The sequence below is a fragment of the Bicyclus anynana genome, chromosome 18, assembly GCF_947172395.1.
Source record: "Bicyclus anynana chromosome 18, ilBicAnyn1.1, whole genome shotgun sequence".
NCBI classification, from domain to species: Eukaryota; Metazoa; Arthropoda; class Insecta; order Lepidoptera; family Nymphalidae; genus Bicyclus; species Bicyclus anynana.
The window spans coordinates 3106040-3127555 of NC_069100.1; the positions used below are offsets into that span (position 1 = coordinate 3106040).

At 36.8% G+C, this 21516-nt stretch overlaps 3 protein-coding genes across 5 annotated transcripts; 2 read left to right on the forward strand and 1 right to left on the reverse strand.

Annotated features, from left to right (window-relative positions):
* The first annotated feature begins 196 nt into the window (after positions 1-196).
* LOC112051208 (coatomer subunit delta) lies at positions 197-15001 on the forward strand. Of its 2 annotated transcripts, none has more exons than XM_052887022.1 (15): positions 197-333; positions 485-524; positions 620-740; positions 1164-1266; positions 1633-1752; positions 2532-2591; positions 3385-3496; positions 3997-4084; positions 6130-6285; positions 7578-7654; positions 8462-8550; positions 9339-9480; positions 12252-12363; positions 12842-12964; positions 13722-15001. In XM_052887022.1, exons 1-15 carry the CDS (start codon positions 331-333, stop codon positions 13888-13890), a joined length of 1515 nt encoding a protein of 504 aa, XP_052742982.1. In that variant the 5' UTR covers positions 197-330; the 3' UTR covers positions 13891-15001. The 2 variants fall into 2 exon arrangements, with proteins under 2 accessions (XP_052742982.1, XP_052742983.1); XM_052887023.1 differs by having other exon boundaries at positions 201-333; positions 6133-6285.
* Positions 15002-15127: 126 nt separating this feature from the next.
* LOC112051210 (uncharacterized) lies at positions 15128-17993 on the forward strand. 2 transcript variants are annotated; one of them, XM_052887027.1, is made up of 4 exons: positions 15128-15428; positions 15976-16144; positions 16562-16814; positions 17404-17993. In XM_052887027.1, exons 1-4 carry the CDS (start codon positions 15296-15298, stop codon positions 17866-17868), a joined length of 1020 nt encoding a protein of 339 aa, XP_052742987.1. In that variant the 5' UTR covers positions 15128-15295; the 3' UTR covers positions 17869-17993. The 2 variants fall into 2 exon arrangements, with proteins under 2 accessions (XP_052742987.1, XP_023945523.2); XM_024089755.2 differs by having other exon boundaries at positions 15308-15774.
* Positions 17994-18119: 126 nt separating this feature from the next.
* LOC112051211 (UPF0488 protein CG14286) lies at positions 18120-21379 on the reverse strand. Its single transcript, XM_024089756.2, has 3 exons — positions 21033-21379; positions 19728-19862; positions 18120-18721 (listed from the first exon to the last, which is right to left on the reverse strand). The coding sequence occupies exons 1-3, from the start codon at positions 21220-21222 to the stop codon at positions 18393-18395; spliced, it is 654 nt and encodes a 217-aa protein (XP_023945524.1). The 5' UTR covers positions 21223-21379; the 3' UTR covers positions 18120-18392.
* Between the last annotated feature and the right edge of the window lie 137 nt (positions 21380-21516).

The window sequence follows — 21516 nt, forward strand, 5'->3', positions numbered from 1 at the left end:
TCGGTAAAATAGTATATAATGTTAATAAAGAAACTAGATAGTATGTGCAATAAAGATTGTTATTTGGCATACAATTTTAAAAGGTGCAAAATATGCATAATTAATTTAATGAGTAAACATTTTAACTATGTATATATTATAAAAATAACACTTTTCTTCATATCACCGGTTGTTGAAATACAAACGGCAACACTATTGAGAGTGTGTCAATGTCATTCTCATATTTTGTCAACACGTCATCTTGCATGTCGTATCTGTCAAATGTAATAAAATAAACTTTGCAAAATTAAATATTTTGTGAATTCCTTGTGTAAGAGTGTTTAATTTAAAATGGTAAATATATAACACAATAATCGTTTCTTAGTTGTATATCATTTATATAAAGTTTAGTTACCAAAATCCGTACTTAACCAGCATTTAACAGAACAAGTATGTTCGGCTTCAAAACATTTTAGTTTTTATCTTACGTTTAATTTATTTCTAGGTTCTTATAGCGGCGACAGTATGTACAAAATCGGGGAAAGGTAAGGCACAATTATTTATATTGAAGCATTACGTAGATATTGTTGATTATAAGCTTTAAAATGCTTGTTACTAAAATGTTTATGTGTACTTCTAGCTCTGGTATCACGCCAGTTCGTCGAGATGACGAAAGCACGTATAGAGGGATTGCTAACTGCCTTCCCCAAGCTAATGACGGCCGGACGACAGCACACATTTGTGGAAACGGAATCTGTTAGGTAAATAACAACTTTGAATCTATTACACTCAAAGGCTTGATTTGGAAGTAATATTATACATTTGGAATCTCATGAAAACCTTCTTTTTATAATAAAATAACTTCAATCTCTACATCTTCAAGCATATAGTAGCATGAACAGGGATTTTCTAAGTAGAATATACAGATTATAATAAAATTGTGCAATATAGATCTGTTATTAGTCAATTCATAATAATATAATGTATTTATGAAGAATATGTCGGTAAGCAATAATTTGATGGGTCATTTAGTGATCATAATGAGACATTTTTGGTAGTGGTGCTTCTTAATAACTTTTGTCCTCAAAGTAAAGTCAGCAAACAAATTTACTACTTAACTTTTAGTAAGCCTATTTGTATTTAATCATGTAGGTAGCCCTTAAATTGTATGTTTTCAATTTCAGATATGTGTATCAACCATTGGATAAGTTATACATGTTGCTGATAACAACTAAAGCCAGTAACATTCTGGAGGACTTGGAGACACTGAGACTGTTTGGCAGAGTGGTAATTTTTTTTTACTTGTGTTAATGATTCATCGTTATCAGCCAGCCACCTTAAAAAAGGTGTTTGGAGCTTAGTCATGCTAACTTAGTGCAAGCTGTTGGGCTTAGTCTCATCATACTGCACCAATGAAAGTAGTTGGGCATAGTCTCACTATGCTGCACCAATGCAAGCTGTTGGGCTTAGTCTCTCCATGCTGCACCAATGCAAGCTGTTGGGCTTAGTCTCACCATGCTGCACCAATGCAAGGTTTTTTTTTTTAAAGGATATGTATAAAGGTCATGACCACTTCCATCTCAGAACTTTGTCATTAAGATAGAAGATAATCTTTCCAATCTTTATATTTTCCTTTCAATCTTTGTATTTCAGGTGCCAGAGTACTGCACTCAGCTGACAGAGGCAGAGGTGCTCAACCAGGCCTTCAATTTGTTGTTTGCCTTTGATGAGATTGTTGCACTGGGCTACAGAGAAAGTGTCAATTTGGCACAGGTGAGATTACAGAACTAATTCAATATCAATAGCTGGACAATTAAGTGTCTGGTCTAATGAACGAGGAAATTGTTAATTAAATCTGCCCCAAAGTTGCTTCACATGTTTATTTTAGAAGAAACTTAAGTACTACTTTTGCTAGGTATTCAGCAAACATATAAATTACTTTCATACAAGAATATTAAAAATATGAGTTGAGGTGTTTTGTAGGAGTATTATGTTCTGCCATATAAGTAATTTTCATACAAAAATATTAAAATATAAGTTGAGCTATTTTGTAGGAGTCATAATATTTGTCTTATAAATTGTTGAAACACTGGCATACTCAAATAAAAAATGCTCTGTTCCAATATTTGCTAAAGTTAAGAGATCACTGAGAAACTTGTACCTTTAGGTTTGTTTCTTATCTATATTTATAATAAAAATTGTATTTTTGGCCCCAGAGAACCAGAAAGGGTTTAATGGGCATTGAGTAAGTACTATAAAGTCTATATAATGCTATCTCGCGGGACTGTCACAAACCACTAAAAAGTAATTGAATAAAGTTAGTAAAACAGTTACAGAACAGAACAGTAGTTTTTCTTTTGATATTATCACGTCAGTAAACCTACTTTAAAGATAAACGGTTTTTTATATATTAGAAAATTAAGCCACAGAAGATGGCATTGTCTTTTATAGCTCCTAATAAACATCCATAGATATTTAAATTGCTTACATACACAGATTGCCAAGTCACAGAATACACAAGAAATAATATCATGATTTGTCATCAATTCCAGGTACGCTCATTTGTGGAGATGGACTCTCATGAAGAGAAAATCTATCAGGCAGTGCGACAGGTAATTTTTAATTTGTATCTACAGTCGCTATTAAAATCCTAATTTATTAGCCACCTCTTTCTGTTTGAAAGTGGTTTCGGAGCTCAGAAACACCTTGCTTATTGCTCCAATGTTAAAGCCCAATAGCTGCATGGTAAAGAGGCTGGTTTCAACACAATATGGCCATGGGTTCCAAAGATTTTATAATAGAGGTAGGTATGTCACTAGCGCGTCAAAACTGAGACGAACAAAAGCTGCAAGTCCACCGAAGCGGAGCGAGGCAGCGGAGCCGAGAAACGGAGAAATAGAAACCAATAGGATTGCTCAATCTCCGCTCCTCTCAAGTAGATAGGAACTTGCGAGCATGTTTAAAAATTCATATAAACCGTTAAGCGAATCGGGGAATCACGTCTGAAACTCGGCTCTGCATTACTTTCTCACTTAGCTCCGCAGCCTGGCTCCTCTTCAGTGGACAGACACAATACGCAACTCGGCTCCGCATTAGTCCGTTTCTCCGCTACGCTTACTCGCTCCTCTTTGCTGATCAGGCAGCCTTAGTGTTCATTTACACGAGCGGCAGCTGCTACCGACGACCGCAGTAGACTGCAGTGAGTGACCGCCGCCGAGAGTCGACTGCAGTCGGCGACGCCGTCGCCTGCCGCCGAGACGTCGCCGACTGCAGTCGACTGCGCTCGTCGGTAGAGTTGCCGCTCGTGTAAACTAATCTTAGTTCACCGTTGAATCGAGTGAAGTTACATGGAGTTTACACTGTAGTTAGTAATTTCTTTCATAACTGAATATTTTTTTACAACAGACTCAAGAGCGCGAAGCGGCCAATCGCATGCGCGAGCGAGCCAAGGAGCTGCAGAGGGAAAGACTGGAGGCGGCCAAAAGAGGACAACCACCACGCTCCTCTAGCGGCTTCGGTGAGTCGCAATCAGGAGGCTTATTATTATTAGTCCAGTTATTTTAGGCTTTTAAACCCCAATCTGGGGAAAAAAGATCCTAGTGAGCCGATTTTTTGTATACCCCTTTATAACGGTGTTATTATGAAGATGTGAAAAATCGACATCGAAGGATACGGGATACGGACGGGGATAGTAGTCCAGTCGGAATTTTGACCATTGTGATGAAGTCGCGACCTAAAGGCTAAATTTATTTTCGCTTAAAAGTGATACTACCCTGTAAGTATGTCAGTTGTACCATTTCGTCATTTATAAACCAATTTTGAATTTTTTTTAATAAATGACAAAGTTTTTTCGTTTGAAAGAGTATACTTCCAGATTGGTCCCATCTAAATTTCATAAAAATCGGTTCAGTAATTTTGTGTTAAAATCAAAACAAGTGAAATACGTCTTTGAAATAAGTTTTTATTTTTTTTTTAAATAATCCTTCTTGCAGTCGGGTAAAAAGATATTATTTACAGGAAGCGGATTCGGCAGTTCGTCGATGTCGTCTTCAGCGGCGCCCGAACCGGTCACTGACAAAATGCCGACCACTCCTGTTAGAGACACGTAAGATCGTTTTGAATTCCATTTTTAAAAATACACATTCTCTATAGTATAATCAATAATCGTGCGAATTTTTTGACAGATGCTAATGTCACTTTGTAAAATAATGATACCATATTTATTGTCATAGTGATGTCCTGTTCTGTATAGGTAAAAAATAGTGCCCCAGATCATTCACTCTCAAAGAGGAATTTTGAACAGAAATTTCTATCATAGCGCTTAGTGACAGACGGTTAAAAGAAAAATTGTGTAAATTATGTAATTGATCAATTTTTTACCTATTTGCCCTGATCTCTGAGGGTACCACTACTTCCGATTTGAAAATTTAAGCCAAGCTACTCAAGCCTACCCCTACCCTAAGTAAGTACCCTTTTCTATGTCCTCCTGGTTCTAAGGTACCTCTCCACCAATTGTCAGCCAAATCGGTCCAGCCGTTCTTGTGTTATAAGTATTGTAACAAACCCGACTTAATATAGATACTAATATAATATAGAATTTTTTAAAACAAACTAATTTAAAACAAATATCTAGAGCCTAAGCCAACGCAAACACTAAGTTTAGAATCGTCTGATGATGAAAATAAAGATGAAGAAAAAGTAGAGACAGAAAAAAATAACAATAAATTTATGACTCTAATATCGGTACTCCGAAGATCAACGAGAGTGCATACGGTTCTATACTGAGCAGGGACTAATGTGCTGGTATCGGAACTCCTTCAATATTTCTTTACATTTTATCTTCCATTTTAAAATATCTAGTTTAAACTTATAATAATAATAATAAGCCCTTTATTCCGAGTATACGAGTTGAGTAATACACATATATATTATATTATGTCGAGTAATTCGGAGTGCCTGTTGGCATAGGCCTCCTCCAGTCTTTTCCATTTTGTGCTACCTCCGTTGTTGCTCCGTTCTATTTTGTGCTACCCTCCTCCAGTGATTACCTGCAGTTGATTTGATTGTCATGCTTAGCTCGTTACATTTCATGATTTCTTTTAGTGACCAGTACTTCTTCCAGCCGTTTGCTATTCTTCTGTTAACTTCTTTAGTTGTTTGTTTTTCATGGGAGATAAGTCAAATTAAATAAGGTCTTAGAATAATTTTATTTTTATCACTGTGACTCAAAATAGGTTTTACGTTTATTATTAAGCCTTAGACTGAGAAATTTCTTAATAAATAACAGATTTACCTGTTATTTATTAAAATTATTTACTAATTTGGTTCCGAACATATTGAGTGAATCATGATCGTTCACTTTGTCACATCACTATTTTTGACTCAATAAAAAATGGTATCACAGGAAACTTCAAAAGAGATCGCTGAATTCATTATTCGACTATAAGTTACTTCCTTTGTCCTTTGTCAATAGGCTAGTTGACACTTTTTTTCAAATGGTCTTAAATAGTTCATTATCGTTCTACTAGATTGAATTTTTTTTTTTTTTTGAGAAGTGATTACATGAAAATTTTAGTTTTTAAATATGTTTTTGTCAATACGAGCCAAAACACCTGTCGGCCATGACAGTCAATATTTCAACTGTTTTATGACGTCACTATAATAAATCCCATACAAATGGAGCGTTTGACAAAAATATTGGTTAACAAATAGTTCGACGTTTAGTTCATCAAGGGTCGTAGTGACGTCACAAAATGGACGACAGCGTTTTTGACGTTTAGAAAATTTTAAAAAATACGTGATATTTAAATCAAGTTTTTTATGAAATCCTTGGCTTTTATTAATTGATATCGATATATTTCGGACCCTTATTCCATGTACTACACGAAATTAATGTTGTTTATATTAAATTTGATATGGATCAACTACCCTATTGGTCGACGCTGGTGTATTTGCCTTTCAGAAGGATCTAAATAATTTCATTTTCCGAGTTCCCATTCACCCTTCTCCTTTATATTCATTATAGTATCTAAGCCCCGGGCCCACCATCGGGAGTGTTATGAACGAATTTGTCAAGCTACGAGTATAATAACATATCTCTATTATAAAATCTTTGGTCTCAAGTGTATTAATGACTCTTTACTATGTTAGTAGCCGGCCGTCAACCCGTTCGGCCATGAAGCTCGGGTCTCGTGGCACTGACGCGGACTCCTTCGTGTCCCGCTTGAGGAGCGAGGGCGACGCTACCGCCAGCGCCGTGGCCGCGCCGGTCAAGGTCGACAAGGCGCCGGTCGCCAACCAGAAGGAGTAAGTGTCCACAACACTTGGTCGCTAACTATCTATGGGCTTTCTTAAAAAGACTTAGAGTCACTAGCCGGTCAACGCGTTCGGCCATGAATGGTCTCGTGGCACAGTGAGGGCGATGCTACCGCCAGCGCCGTGGCCGCGCCGGTCAAGGTCGACAAGGCGCCGGTCGCCAACCAGAAGGAGTAAGTGTCCACAACACTTGGTCGCTAACTATCTATGGGCTTTCTTAAAAAGACTTAGAGTCACTAGCCGGTCAACGCGTTCGGCCATGAATGGTCTCGTGGCACAGTGAGGGCGATGCTACCGCCAGCGCCGTGGCCGCGCCGGTCAAGGTCGACAAGGCGCCGGTCGCCAACCAGAAGGAGTAAGTGTCCACAACACTTGGACTTGGTCGCTAACTATCTATGGGCTTTCATAAAAAGACTTAAGAGTCACTAGCCGGTCAACGCGTTCGGCCATGAATGGTCTCGTGGCACAGTGAGGGCGATGCTACCGCCAGCGCCGTGGCCGCGCCGGTCAAGGTCGACAAGGCGCCGGTCGCCAACCAGAAGGAGTAAGTGTCCACAACACTTGGACTTGGTCGCTAACTATTTATGGGCTTCATAAGAAAGCTTAGAGTCACATATGAGCCGGTCAACGCGTTTGGCCATGAAAGGTCTCGTGGCACAGCGAGGGTGATGCTACAGTCGTGGCCACGCCGGTCAAGGTCGACAAGGCGCCGGTCGCCAACCAGAAGGAGTAAGTGTCCACAACACTTGGACTTGGTTGCTAACTATCTATGGGCCTTATAAGAAGGCTTAAGAGTCACTAGCCGGTCAACGCGTTCGGCCATGGAACGTCTCGTGGCACAGCCAGGGTGATGCTACAGTCGTGGCCACACCGGTCAAAATCGACACAGCGCCGGTCGCCACCCAGAAAGAGTAAGTGTCCACAACACTTGGACTTGGTCGCTAACCAGTAACGTGTAGCGTGCCTTACCGTGTATCAAAATAACGTTGGTCAACATTAAGACATATTTTTTTTTTTAATTTTTTTCATTACAAAAGAATACAAAAGGAATGAAAAAAAAATGTCTTTACGTTGAGCTGGAATCGCACTCTGGTTTAAAAAGTTTGCCCCTTAGTTTCACACCACTTGTACAGATAAATGTGTTAACTTGATGCACGGCTTGGGTGTTAGGTTGATTTTCGTTACGGAATTTCTTGATACGGTCGCCGCGCTCAACGCCCATGACCAAAGCTATACTATAGCTTGAAAAAACATTTAATTAATTTACGTTTATGTTGTTTCAGCGTACACCTGAGGTTCGAGGAGCGTTTGAACTTGACGGCCGGCCGAGACGGCGACGTACAGAACTTCGAACTATCCGGTAAGTGTAGTGATATTGACGAGTGCACTATCATTTCAGAGACTATTTCCATATAAAATTACCTAACATCGTGTTTTACGAAAGGAGAATGGCGAGATTGCATGCATGTATTTTGGGACTAGCTGATAGAAGTAGCGTGCATAATGGAAACCTATTAATAGTTGTTTATCGTGATTAAACTAACAAATAAGTAAATGGTAAGCAGTCTTAAAAAGCATAGTGAAAAAATATATACCTTAGATTAGTAAGTACCCTATTTATACTTAAATGTGAAAAAAAACATCGCTGACATACAACTGCGTGATTGCTTCATAAATACGACAAGGCATTTGTGCAGATGACTTTTTTTGTTATTAAAATGAATATTTTTTTCTTTTGATTCCCGTTCTGTAAAATCTCGATATGTTTTTTACAAGCATCTGACAAAACTCTCCCACTGCCAAGGGTCACTGGCAGAGATCTCTTATAGAGATAAGTGTTTCCTTGTCCACTGTTTTCTTTTTACTTTTGTGTGTTACTAATATTGGTACAAAATAAATTAAAAAAAAAAAAAATAATAGTTTTAATCAATATAGATGTATGAGTGTACGACACTTTAGAGTGTGAGTCCCACTTTCGCCCTTTCCCAGTTTTTGGAAAAAAAAATCCTTCCTACACAATATAATCTATGCTATTATAAAGAGGGAAAGTTTGTGAAGTTTTTTGAAGTAAACAAGTGAACAAAATTATAAAATAATTATTAAAATCCATCAAGCCGTTCTCAAGTAACCTTACATACTAAAAGCTAATACATTTATATATTTCCAGGTTTGCTGACGTTGCGTATAACGAATGAGCAGTTCGGTAAGATTCACGTGCACGTCGACAACAAGGACACTAGGCCGTTGCAGTTGCAGGTAAGTGGTCACTCTTTAGATCTCGAAAACCTGGCTGAGTTTGTGGTGGGCTCTACTCGGATCAACGCTCATTTGGAACTTGGAACCGTATCTTTAAGTTTTCGACTAATTAATATTGCCTTAATAAAATTGTTTTAATCCTATATAAAATATTATTATAGTTAAAGTTATTTTTAAGTTTAGTTGCAGACACCAAGGTCAAGTCTTTGTGATTTTTGTGGTTGTCCGTTTAATTCACCTTTTCATGTTTTGTAATTTTTAATAAATAAATGACATAATAATAATAATAAGCCGTTTATTCCCAAAACACACAAATCACATAAAATTATACAATACAAATAATTAAAAGGATAAAAAAAACTTAAAACTAACTTAAATTAACTTAACTTAATTTTAAAATAATGAATAATTATTGTAGGTTAATATTATTAATTAATTGTTGTTGTTTTATTTGGGTACCCATTTTCGGGTAAAGGCCTCCTCCATCATACTCCAATGTGCTCTATCTGCAGCAATCCTCGTCCATGTATGACCTGCGATCTCTTCGATATCGTCTCTCCAACGAGTGTGCGGTCTGCCTCGCGGCCGGATGTGATCAAATAAATGACATACAATTTGCAAAAATAAATAAATTAATTACTTGATCGGGGGTTGTTATGGGATAGGCGGAAGAGTGACTCGAGTGGAAAAGGGGAATGTTTGTTAACAGTTAAAGGTACCTTTAACCCTACACACAACGTTCACAAGTGCGTGACTCCACTCAAGGTCAATCGTTTGTTGTGTCCCAGACGCACCCGAACGTGGACAAGGAGGCGTTCAGGTCGGAGGGCGTGATCCGCCTGAAGCAGGCGCAGCGGCCCTTCCCGCTGCACAGCGACGTGGGCGTGCTCAAGTGGCGCCTCACGCACGCGGACGCCGCGCCGCTCTCGGGTAGGTCATCATCATCATCATCATCATCATCATCATCATCATCATCATCGTCATCGTCATCGTCATCGTCATCGTCATCGTCATCGTCATCGTCATCATCATCATCATCATCATCATCATCATCATCCTATCAGCCGATGGACGTCCACTGCAGGACATAGACCTTTTGTAGGAACTTCCAAACCACGATCCTGAGCCGCCTGCATCCAGCGAATCCCTGCGACTCGCTTGATGTCGTCAGTTCACCTGGTGGGGGGTCGACCAACACTGCGTTTACTAGTGCGGGGTCGCCATTCCAAACTTTGGGACCCCAACGTTCATCGGCTCTTCCAACTATGTGCCCCGCCCATTGCCACCTTAGCTTCGCAACTCGTTGAGCTATGTACTTTGGGTATGTAACACATCAACCAAATTATAGTTATAGAGTGGTTTTTTTTTGTTTCTTTATTATGTTAAACAAACAGCTTTACATATTACTTAAAATTAAACTTATCTAGTTATTGTCATTAAGCCAGCGAAGTTTTTACATATAAATAGAGAAATAATTACAAAGAGACATAAATAATAATGTGATAGTTAGTTTTTTATTTCGGCTCGTATACACTTCGTGAGGTAAGGCTTACATCTACAATCAGCGAATGAATTAATCACATTTTCTGAGTGCAGTCGCAAACCTCCCGTACGAAAGAATATATCGACATGTACTTTTTGTTGTACTTCTGCAGAAATTTGTTTTTGCAGTAATTGCGATGAGCTTGTGATAGATGAAATGTACAGTACTGCCGACATTTTCTCACTGATGGTTTAGGTACATTACTTATATTTGATTTTATTTAATAAGTAAGGACAGTGGATCATACCATTAACTAATTTGTATAATAATAAAAATTTTGATAAAAAAAATACAACCGACTTCAAAACCTAAAAACGTACCCACTAAACTAAAAAGTGAAAAATAACATCATAATATGTTCTACCTGCTGATCAGTATGAAGGCGGTGCGAAGCCGGTGATGTATTAATTCAAGCCATGTGAGAATATCTTATAGATTTAGATTTTGCAGACAATGTTGTTTCATGTGGTCCTGTCAGAAATGGCTTAAATTAAGACAACACCGGCTATGCACCGCCTTCATACTGATCAGCAGGTAGAACATATTATGATGTTATTTTTCACTTTTTAGTTTAGTGGGTACGTTTTTAGGTTTTGAAGTCGGTTGTATTTTTTTTATCAAAATTTTTATTATTTTTCCATTTTTAGTGTAAAATTTCATCTTAAACGAATACATCAGACTCCTAATGACAGTCACAACCCATCTTGGTACAAATATCTCAGCAATACAAATTAATCAAGCCCAAGCACAAGGTAGCTACCGTAAACCGTTAAGGGGTTCCCTTAATTGACCTTGGTCTTCATCATCAGACCCCTAATAACAAACACAACTCATCTAGGTCGAAAGTTCTCAGCAATACGAATTAATCAAGGCCAAACACAAGGTAGTTACTGTAAACTGTTAAGGAGTTCCCTTAATTGTCCTTGGTCTTCATCACCAAACCCCTAATGACAGTCACAACCTATCTATGTGAAAAGTTCTCATTGATACAAATTAATCAAGCCCAAACACAAGGTAACTGCTGTACATCGCTGAGGAGTTCCCTCGTCTGTTTTATGGCTCCATCATCAGATCGCTTTCAAACCTTCATGAAATTGTAGTGCTTAAAAGTACTAAATGGAAAAGTAGACACACTAGACACCCATATAATTTTCGAAAGTTCCCCTCAATTTCTCCAGGATTCCATCATCAGATCTTGACATGATGGCAATGGGACCAAATGGGGACTATACCGTTTCAAACAAAAAAAGAATTTTTGAAATCGGTCCAGGCGTCTTTGAGTAATCGGTGTACATACATAAAAAAAAAAAAAAAAAAATACCGACCGAATTGAGAACCTCCTCCTTTTTGAAGTCGGTTAAAAATATTTGATCCTTATGTTCTCGTCTTAATTCTGATGAAGTTAGACTATTAACAGAGGAGCCAAATCTTTTATTGATGCATTTCATAAACTTACGCTGAATGCCCTCAATGATATCAATGTGACAATCATACTGTGGGTATAATAAATCGCTTTTCATAAAAGAAGACCCCCAGACGCGGTTAGTTCAGGTGTTAGCCGCGAGACTTCTTTCATGAAAAGGATTCTACTTTACGCACGACTTACACACACGATTATTGAAAAGACTTAACAATTATTTATCTTATTCTATTCTCTCGCCAAACTGTACAGGTAGTTTGTTGGCGAGTTGAAGTTGAGTTGAGTTGAGTTAAGTCTAAGGCACACTCTTATTTTTTTTTAAACTAAAGTCGGTTTCGCCCGCGTGGTTCCCGTTCCCATAAGAGTACGGAGATAATATATAGCCTATAACCTTCCTCGACAAATGGGCTATCTAACACTGAAATAATTATTCAAATCGGGTAAGTAGTTTCTGAGATTAGCGCGTTCAATTAAACAAACAAACAAACTCTTCAGCTTTATAATATTACTAGCTGACGCCGCGCGGTTTCACCCGCGTGGTTCCCGTTCCCGTAGAAATAAGGGGATAATATATAGCCTATAGCATTCCTCGATAAATGGGCTATCTAACACTGGAATAATTATTCAAATCGGATCAGTAGTTCCTGACATTAGCGCGTTCAATTAAACAAACAAACTCTTCAGCTTTATAATATTAGTATAGATGTCACAAAATTAACTTATCCGGTACATTCGCAGTGAACTGCTGGCCGTCAGAGGGCGCGGGCGGCGGCTGCGACGTCAACATCGAGTACGAGCTGGAGCAGGAGCACCTGACGCTGTCGGACGTCAACATCACCATACCGCTGCCGTGAGTAACACGACGTATCATGAGACGAGAGAGATACAAATGTCGACCAATTGCGGCGGAATTGGAAATATCGCTCTCTCTTAAATTGAATAACCGCAATACTCGTGTGCGTGGCGCCGCAACGCATCCTGTGCCCCCGCTCTAAGACCAAGCGTCATTAGTGCGTTTCATTGTGTTGCGTCAACGCTTCGTCACTTTCCGTATATTTTTAATGACATCGTCACTTTAAAGCGTTGCGTCGTCGCAGTCGACTATTCAAAAGACCTCTGTTGCGACGATGGACGGTGATTCACCTGTTTGGGTCCATTGTTGATACTGAATGGATGCGTTCGTCATCTTGGATGCGTTGGATCAACGCATTATACGCATGGTCAACGCACTAATGAGGAATCTCCATTTATTAGGGGCAAAATTGTCACATTCTAATTTCCTAGCCTCAGCACCCTATAGTTACGCCACTGCTATAATTGGTTTCCAGTTCCGGCAACCCGTCGGTGGTGGTGCACCAGTGGGAGGGCAACTACGCGCAGAAGGGCCGCTCCATCATATGGAGCATCCCGCTCATCAGCCGCCAGCAGAAGAGCGGCACGCTGGAGTTCACGTGAGTAGCGACTGACACGACTGACACGCAGAGCTTTAGTAAGCTCATTATGGACTGTGTTGACAATGTACCACTTTCTTGAGAGAGTTGTTTAAATTGTCAAACTTTTCTCCTCTATTAATTTTAAAAATAAGTGATGTGTCATCTGCAAACACAATTATCTCACGATTATCTTTATCAACATAATAAAGGTCATTAATATAAATGAGAAAGAGAAATGATCCTAATATAGATCCTTGAGGAACACCATTTTTATAAAAGACTTCCATTAATGTCTACTTTCTGAATTCTATTCATCAAATAGGAACTCAGCAGGGATTTATCTGTAATTCCGTAGTAATGTAGTTTCCAATGTTTTGTACCAATGTTTCATGAAGCACACAATCAAATGCCTTGGACAAATCACAAAAAAACTTCTTATGCGTCCTGGGACCCCCAGGCTCCAAAAGTATCTTGGTTTTAACTCAACATCTGCGTCGGTTGTTGAGCGACTCCTTTGGAAACTGAACTGCGTAGTGTGCACTAGATTTATCATCATCATGTCAGCCGATGGACGTCCACTGCAGGACATAGGCCTTTTGTAGGGACTTCCAAACATCACGGTACTGAGCCGTGCACTAGATTATTGGTACTAAAATAACTAAGGTAATTTTTAATTTTATTGCTAATAAAATAACTGTACCGATAAATAACGTGTGTAAAAGTAGCCATATATTTTTATATTTGCCAGGTGTATATGTGTCATGAATATTCACAGGGTAACCCCAGCCATACCCAATGACTTCTTCCCACTGACCGTCACCTGGACATCGGACTCCTCCCTGGCACTCCTCGCCGCTACCAAAGTGACGCAGGCTGAAGACGGCTCCGCCGTGGACTATTCACAGGACGTCAGCTTCCACGCCGACAAATACGAGTTTGTGTAGAATGCGGGTAGTGCGAACATATAGTATACTGTGAGCCCTGTGAGTTGGTTACTTGGCGGCCATGTTAGTGACGTCACATCCTTATTGTGTCTTCTAAGTTGCTAGTTAACTAAGTACGTTAAAGTTATTAATGAATGTGGTCATCGATCTATTAAAACGTGGATGCACAATCCACGAAGAAAAAACTTCCCCACTCAATGAGTGCCAAACACAACTTCTTGGCACTCAATTTATGTAGCCGCATTTGCAAACTCAACTTCAAACTCCTTAAGGTTGAATTTGCTCTGAATTTAGGATTTTATTGAATATTGGACTATATTTAAAGGTCTTTAGGTATAATTTTCTTTACCAATAATTCTAAAACTGTTAAAGCAAAGTTGGCCAGTTTTACAAACAGTTTTACAGTTTTTAAAGTGAAATTTTCTACATGATTATGCGTCCTTTTGTTATAAGAAGTCAATGATTGTGGTACTTACTTTTTAAATGTACTGTACTGTATACTGTGAGCCACAGATCTTGGGGGCTTATTAGTGATGTCACATCTAAATTTTTAACTACGTTGTTCAAATTCATTTATTACAAGTAGGCTTAATACAATAACTTTTGAAACGTTATGTTTAATTATTTGTAAATACACTTTGTTTGAAAGGTAAAAATAGCAGGCTATAAACTCAACTGTTGTTTTTTTTTAATTATCATTCCTTACAATATGTATTTAAATTATTATCCAAGCATCTTTGATGGTTATACAGAAAAGAATATAGGCTATCAGAACAATTACTGTTTCCGACTGGTAGACATTTTTTTAATATAGTAATGGCATGTTATAACTATTACTAGAATTGTTTTGCTAATAAATTGATTGATATTTGCTTATAAATTGACTATAACGAAAAAAGCTTTGAACGTAGCCAATTTACAGGACTCATGCTAGTTTGTAAGGGTCGGGTTTGTCCGCATCAATTTCGGCTATTTTACTTTATAAATTATATATATTGTATTAATCCGAAATGTACGCAGTCCCCGGGCAATAAAAATATTATATTGTATGAATATTCTATGTATTCCATTATTTTAAATTAAATGAATATTAAAAAACTTTAAAACTTAATACTATTTTTTTTAATTATTAGATCCTTGATCAGTCTGTTATAATACAACTTAAATATAGATATGGATTTTATTAGAATACTAGATCTGATACTAATTAATGGGGTTGTTAAATTTTAGTCGTACCTACGTACTTTTTGACAAACGTTCAAAAATATAACATACAAAAGCAAAGAAATAAAAATACTTTTATACTTTTAGTAAAATAAATAAACTAGGTTTAGTACCTATAAAAAATAATCAATATATTACATAAAACATTGCTTGAACAATAAAAATATATGCAGCATATAAAATGTATGGCACATTTAATTCGTTGTTTTTGGTGAGTTTTGCATCTGGTTATGTTTATAACAAGCCGCCATATTGGAATTTGCGTAACACGGAAACTTCAACTTTACGAACCGATCTGAACCTCAGTAACTCATGTTAGTATTCATTTCTTAACTACAATAATAATGAAACTTAAACATTACATTACATTTATGTTTTGCCATTATGCTACTATGATTATCTATATCTACTGAAAAAACAAGATGGCGTCTACCCATAGACAACCAAGCCTATACTAGGTGTCCCCTGCTTTAAAACGGTACGTTCTCGTAAGAATGTTAGGATAGATAATAAATTGCTTTAAGTATTACAGTAATATAGATCCATTCTATTTTGTTTTATTCTATACAAGTTAGGTTAGTCGATCACAAAAAACGAAAATACAATAAAAAACGATGTAGTGACTCATTAATTTAATGGCACATCGAGATACCTACATAGGTAATAAGGGCGCTGATGGTAAGGGATGATGCTGAATTGAATCTAAGATGAAAGCAGGCTAACTTGTTAGGATGAGGATAAATATCCACACCTCTTTCAGTTTCTACACAACATCGTACCATTCACCAACTTACTGCCTATGTTAAACGTTCGTAATGAAGTTTTATTTCTTTTTCTTTATTTCATAAGTAATGTTTTCAGACTTCCTCGCACTAAGAAACTATCAAGTGAACGCGAAGTCAGCCTCCGAGATAGACTACCCGTGGATAGCGCGAGTGGTGCACTCCCGGCAGTACTCCCGCCCACAGCTCTGCACTGCTGTGTGCATCGGCCAGCAGATCTTTATAACTGCAGCCAGATGTGTCACTGTGTTAGTATTTATACTATTTTTAGCAGACTCAGAAGTGGATCACAAAAATACGGACACCAATGTCAAACAAGGTTATGATTCACAATATTTGTCAGGACAACTTAATTAACAAATCAAACTGTAACCAAAACCTTAGTGGAGTCACGCACTTGCGAACGTTGTGTGTTGGGTTAAGGGCGCCCTTGACAGCTAACAAACCCCTCAAACCTCCACTCAAGTCACTCTCCCCGCGTATCCCAAGTAACCCATAAAGAATTACACAACAAGAAATGTGGACGGCTCGAACTCCACGAGTATACTGAAGACGACCGTAAAGCGAGTGCCATAAATCACAAGTCGGTCCCGCCCGATCGTTACCCCTCTCTAACTCCCCACTCTTTTCTAGCATTAGGCTTCTACTAGTACCTATATTTGCAGCCTCAAAATAACTTACACCTCACTGATATACCAAGACCAACGCCTCAAGCCCAAAGCGTTCGTGTTACCGACGAACAAGACGAAGCAGATGTATGACGACGTAGGTTTTATCATCGTCCACGACGAGTTCCCCGGACAGTGGAAGGCTTTGGCGTTACTCGACGAACAGCGAACGGATAGAACCTTCACGTGGTTCGAAAACATGGTATTCGACGAGTTTGAACACAAGGTCGTTGGGTATGCGAAATTTAAGGTGAATAAGAACTACCTACATAACCTAACGTACTAACTAATCCAACAAAATTTTGTGCCGTTTACAGATTTTCCGTGAATAGTGAATACTGAATTTTTTATACTTACGTACTTAGAAAATTGTAAAAAATCTCGAAAACTCAGCCATCAATTTAGATATTTTGTTGTTGACTCTGTACCGACTCGTAAATCTTTGGATATTTTATATTTATTATAGGGTATTTTTGTAGTTTTCGAAAACTTAACAAAAATCTGTTGGTAGGTATACAGATTCCGAGATTAGCCCAAACAAACGAAGAACGCACTACTAAGCTTTTTGTTATATTATAATTTCTAGTGCACAAGAATGGATCATAATAATGAATACTTCAGATTTATCTATTAAATGAACTAAATATCGCCTAATTTATGATCTAAAGATTGTAATAATATTGACTTAAAACAATGATATTTTATACTAGAGATGGGGCACTAACATATCAAAAAATCTAGTCTAGCTTAATTCGGATCACTTTTCGCGGTGATTTTGTAGGTACAAAACCTATCTATAGTATAAAATTATCATTGACTTAAAATATATTTTTTTACAGACAGACGAATCGTCTCTCGTATGGAAAAGGCCTTACCACCTGACGCAGTTAAAAGTGCATGTCAGTCTAGACTTATGTCGCGAGATATTGATATACAACCAAAGAGTGGACGGTTTCGCAGTGCCGTGTTACCATTCGTGCACTTTAGCGCAATTCGAGGGTAAAGAGGGGAATACAATGCACACCAATTGTATGAATTACCACGGATCTGAGGGTAGTGCAATAATAAACTTGAAAACTAACAAACTGTTGGGAATAGCAACTTGGGGCGCGTATTTTAAAAAACACGAATTACCTGTCGGGTTCTCTATTCCCAATTCAGATAATTTCCTCGAAGACAAGATTTGCGCGGAAAAGATACGCGACGATTCAGATTTCATCGTTGATCCCGGTTATTATCAGCAACTTTGTGATGATAATGGGAATAGGAGAATATTCAACAGAAATAATAAAAACAGACACTAAAGTGTTTTTCAGATAGCATGGTTACGGTGACAATACTTAGAAAATTCTAAAAAAAAATACAGCCATCAATTGATCTATATGTGGGCGACAGTTGCCCTAAGATGTTCTTATTACGACTATTATCGTGAATTGCGGCAAATTTTCAAGAGTGAAACGAACTGTCACCCGCACCATCCTACATGAAACAAACTGTAGTAGAAGGATTTCTGTTTTACTGTAATTGTAGAATTAAATAAATTTACAACTGCAAGTAATTTTATAAAAATTTATTTCCTTGAACTTACGACTAAAGTGTATTGTTGTAACTTTGAGTTTCATTGTAACAAATTAATTTAGATTACAAATAAAATAATTTAATTTAATTTCAATTATTTTTCAGAGAACAGTGTTTTCTTGTATAGTCTTTACTCTTCATAATTCATTTCATGTTACAATAAAAATAAAGTTGCACCAATAAAATTACAACAGTTACTTGAGAACCTAAGATTATAAAAGTATTTTATTTTCTGTCGAAATTGAAGTATTTAAGCATCATCTATTAAAAAATTGAATTTAAAATCAGAACCTGAAGCAGCAAATATAGCATTCTTTTTATGTTCGATTTTTAAATTGGAATCTTTATTTTCATCTATGACAACACTTGCACTTGTCGAAGCAGTGTTGTCAGCTACATTATTTACTACAGAATCACAATTTTTATTTTGGTCAATAGTTTTATCATTGTCCATTAAATCCTTTGGTATAGCAAAATTGAATGTAAAAGAGTTATTTCCAGTGGTTAGGAAAGCCGACTTTCGTAAAAATGTAGCTTTTGGCTGTACGGGGCTTTCAGATATCTTTATTTTGCTCGCCACTGAAAAGAATTATATTTTACATTAGAAAAAAAAAATTATGAAGGCAACAGCTGCCTATTTAGAGAATGATGCTTACAAAAACGTGTTTTTTTTTTTAAATTTTCACATCAAAGTAAATAAAGCAAATGAAAAAAGTTACAACAAAATATCAATACATATTTTAGATTTGTTCCTTACAATATTTATGCACAAAAATAAAATATTATCAATACAAATTCTACAAACAAAAAATAATTTAAAGCACTGAATAAAGGAATAAGATAGAACTTAGAAGCCATAGTATAGCATTGCATTTGTAACTTGTTTTTATATTTTGTTTACTTAATATGGACTCTATGCTCCTTAGATTAAAGGATGCAATTTTATCACATCATATTAAAACATTAACAACACAAAATTCATTGCAACTACATATTTAAGTATTTATTTTACGATTTCTTTTGTAGCATTCAGGATTAAACCCTCTGTTTACATTATTTTACCAATGTGTAGTATTGGAATCGTTTTTACTTTTGTTTTTACATTAAATGCAGACTATTTTGTAATGTTTTTTTAATTCTTTGAACTACAATTATTTATTTATTAAGTAATTACTTACAATAAAAAACATCTAGGACTTTATTAACAACATCTGTTTTCAAGGGATAAGATAGAGACATATGTTTATTTAATTATTCATCATTTCATTACACAACAGGGGGCCAATAATAACGTAGCAACATAAACAAGAGGTTATGTTGTTAGATAATTTGACCTAGTTTATTATTATTTGTGTCTATGCAATGTCTATCTCTTTCCCTTACTCTGTCTTGTAATAAAGATTTTTATTTATTTTGAATTTTAATTATTACTTGTGCCTATGTTCTGTCTATCTTTTTCCCTTACTCTTGTGTCTTGTAATTGAGATTTTTTTTGATTTTAATTATTAACAATTATTATTAACACACCTTATTTTTTAGTTTAATTTGGTTCCTAACAGTTAGCTAGGTATAACCAGGCACCTACTTTTGGCTAATTTCTTCTCCTCTGCTGCCATTTTTGCTCTGTAGTCTCCAAAATGTGTTCGCATTAACTGCCTTTTTCTTATCATTGGTTGATTGTTGTTCTTTAATACTGTTAGGACTTTCCAGGCTTCTTGTACTGTAAAAAGAGAAAACATTTTAGTAACTAACTTCAAATGGGAGATTCTCTCAATCTCTAAGATACAAGTAGCGATGTGCCGAGTACGGTTTGACTAGAGTCAGACTCAATTCCTGCTTTGGACTCACCTACTCGAGTACCAATTTATTTTGATCCGAGTGTAAGTTTTAAACTCAAGCTTATTGCTTAAGCTTGAGGTTAGAACTTGTAATATACTGTTATATAAAAGTTTATCCCATTGCAACAAAACAGGGATCAATATGTTTGGATTGGCAAAGACATACCGCCAAGAGATTCAGTGTTCCGGTACAATGTCATGTAGAAACCAAAAGGGGTGTTACAAGCAGTGGCGTGCATAAGATTGTCGATCAGGGTATGCACTAGTAATAAAATTAGGCAAACTGGAAAAATATGTATTTAATAAGTACTAAGAAAACAACTCTTTGGGTATGCAGTACTTCGATGCATGTATGAAGTGCACACCACTGGTTTCAAGCTATCCCCTTTCCGTCTTAGATTGCATCATCACTTACCATCAGGTGAGATTGAAGTCAAGGGTTACTGGTAAAGAATAATAAAAAAAATTATAATCAAAATCTGATAGTGATGGTTAACGAGATAAACATTATCATTCTTAGTCCGCCAACCACACTGCAGCAGTGTGATGGATAAAGAAGAAATAAAGAATTTTTTGTATCATTAAGTTCTGTGTTTTAGCAGTTGCAACACACCAAACTGCCCAAGTATACCAGGTGGGATATGTTTTTGTAAATTGTATACAGAGCTTGAAGTTTGGTGCAATTATTTTAAAAGTGGCAACTCCATGAAAGGATTCATTGAATTGAAGATCATTGCAGCAACACTGGACATTAAGTTTGCTAATAATAGCAAGTCATGAGAATCTCACAATATTCAATATCAAATTTCACAACAAGGCATCTGTATTGTGAAAGTAAATGATGATTGAACTAATCAATTGGTAGTTTCTAATCAATCAGGGTATAGATCATAAGATAATTAGATCTGTGTTTTGTTTAGATATTTAAATATGGCTTATAAGAGTTGGCCTTCTACGGCGATATTGTGAAAAATGGTCATAAAAGTGGTTTTTTCTTATGTTAGTTCAAAAATTTATATGCTTACACCAATAATACAGTTATAAACGCTTACATTGTTTTTCATTTCCTTTTTTGTCAGCTAACGTCTTTTCTAACTGCTGGATGCACCAGCACAGTTGCAGTTGGAAGTCTCTTATTGAATCCTCAGGGTTTCCGCCGTCCGTTCCTTCCTTGTCGGGTTTGCAAGACTTTTGAATAGAGTTTGGCTTGCCCTTGCTGTGTAACTTTGTGGCTTTAGGCATTGTGCTAAATTATATTACGTAACTATTGCAAAAAGCGAAATATACTTCAAAATCAAACTTCTTTTTACAATTACCCGTTTTAAGTTAATTTTGGTTAATTTTTCACAGTATCCCACGTTCTGTTTTTAAGCTTTTAAGTTAATGACACTTTGACAGTTGACAATTTCGAATTTTCCATGAAATTTATGTTTGGTTTGTCTATGCTATGACTCTATTTTGATGTTTGTCTATGATATATTGCGTGGTTTTTAACCGACTTCCAAAAAGGAGGAGGTTCTACGTTCGGTTGTATGT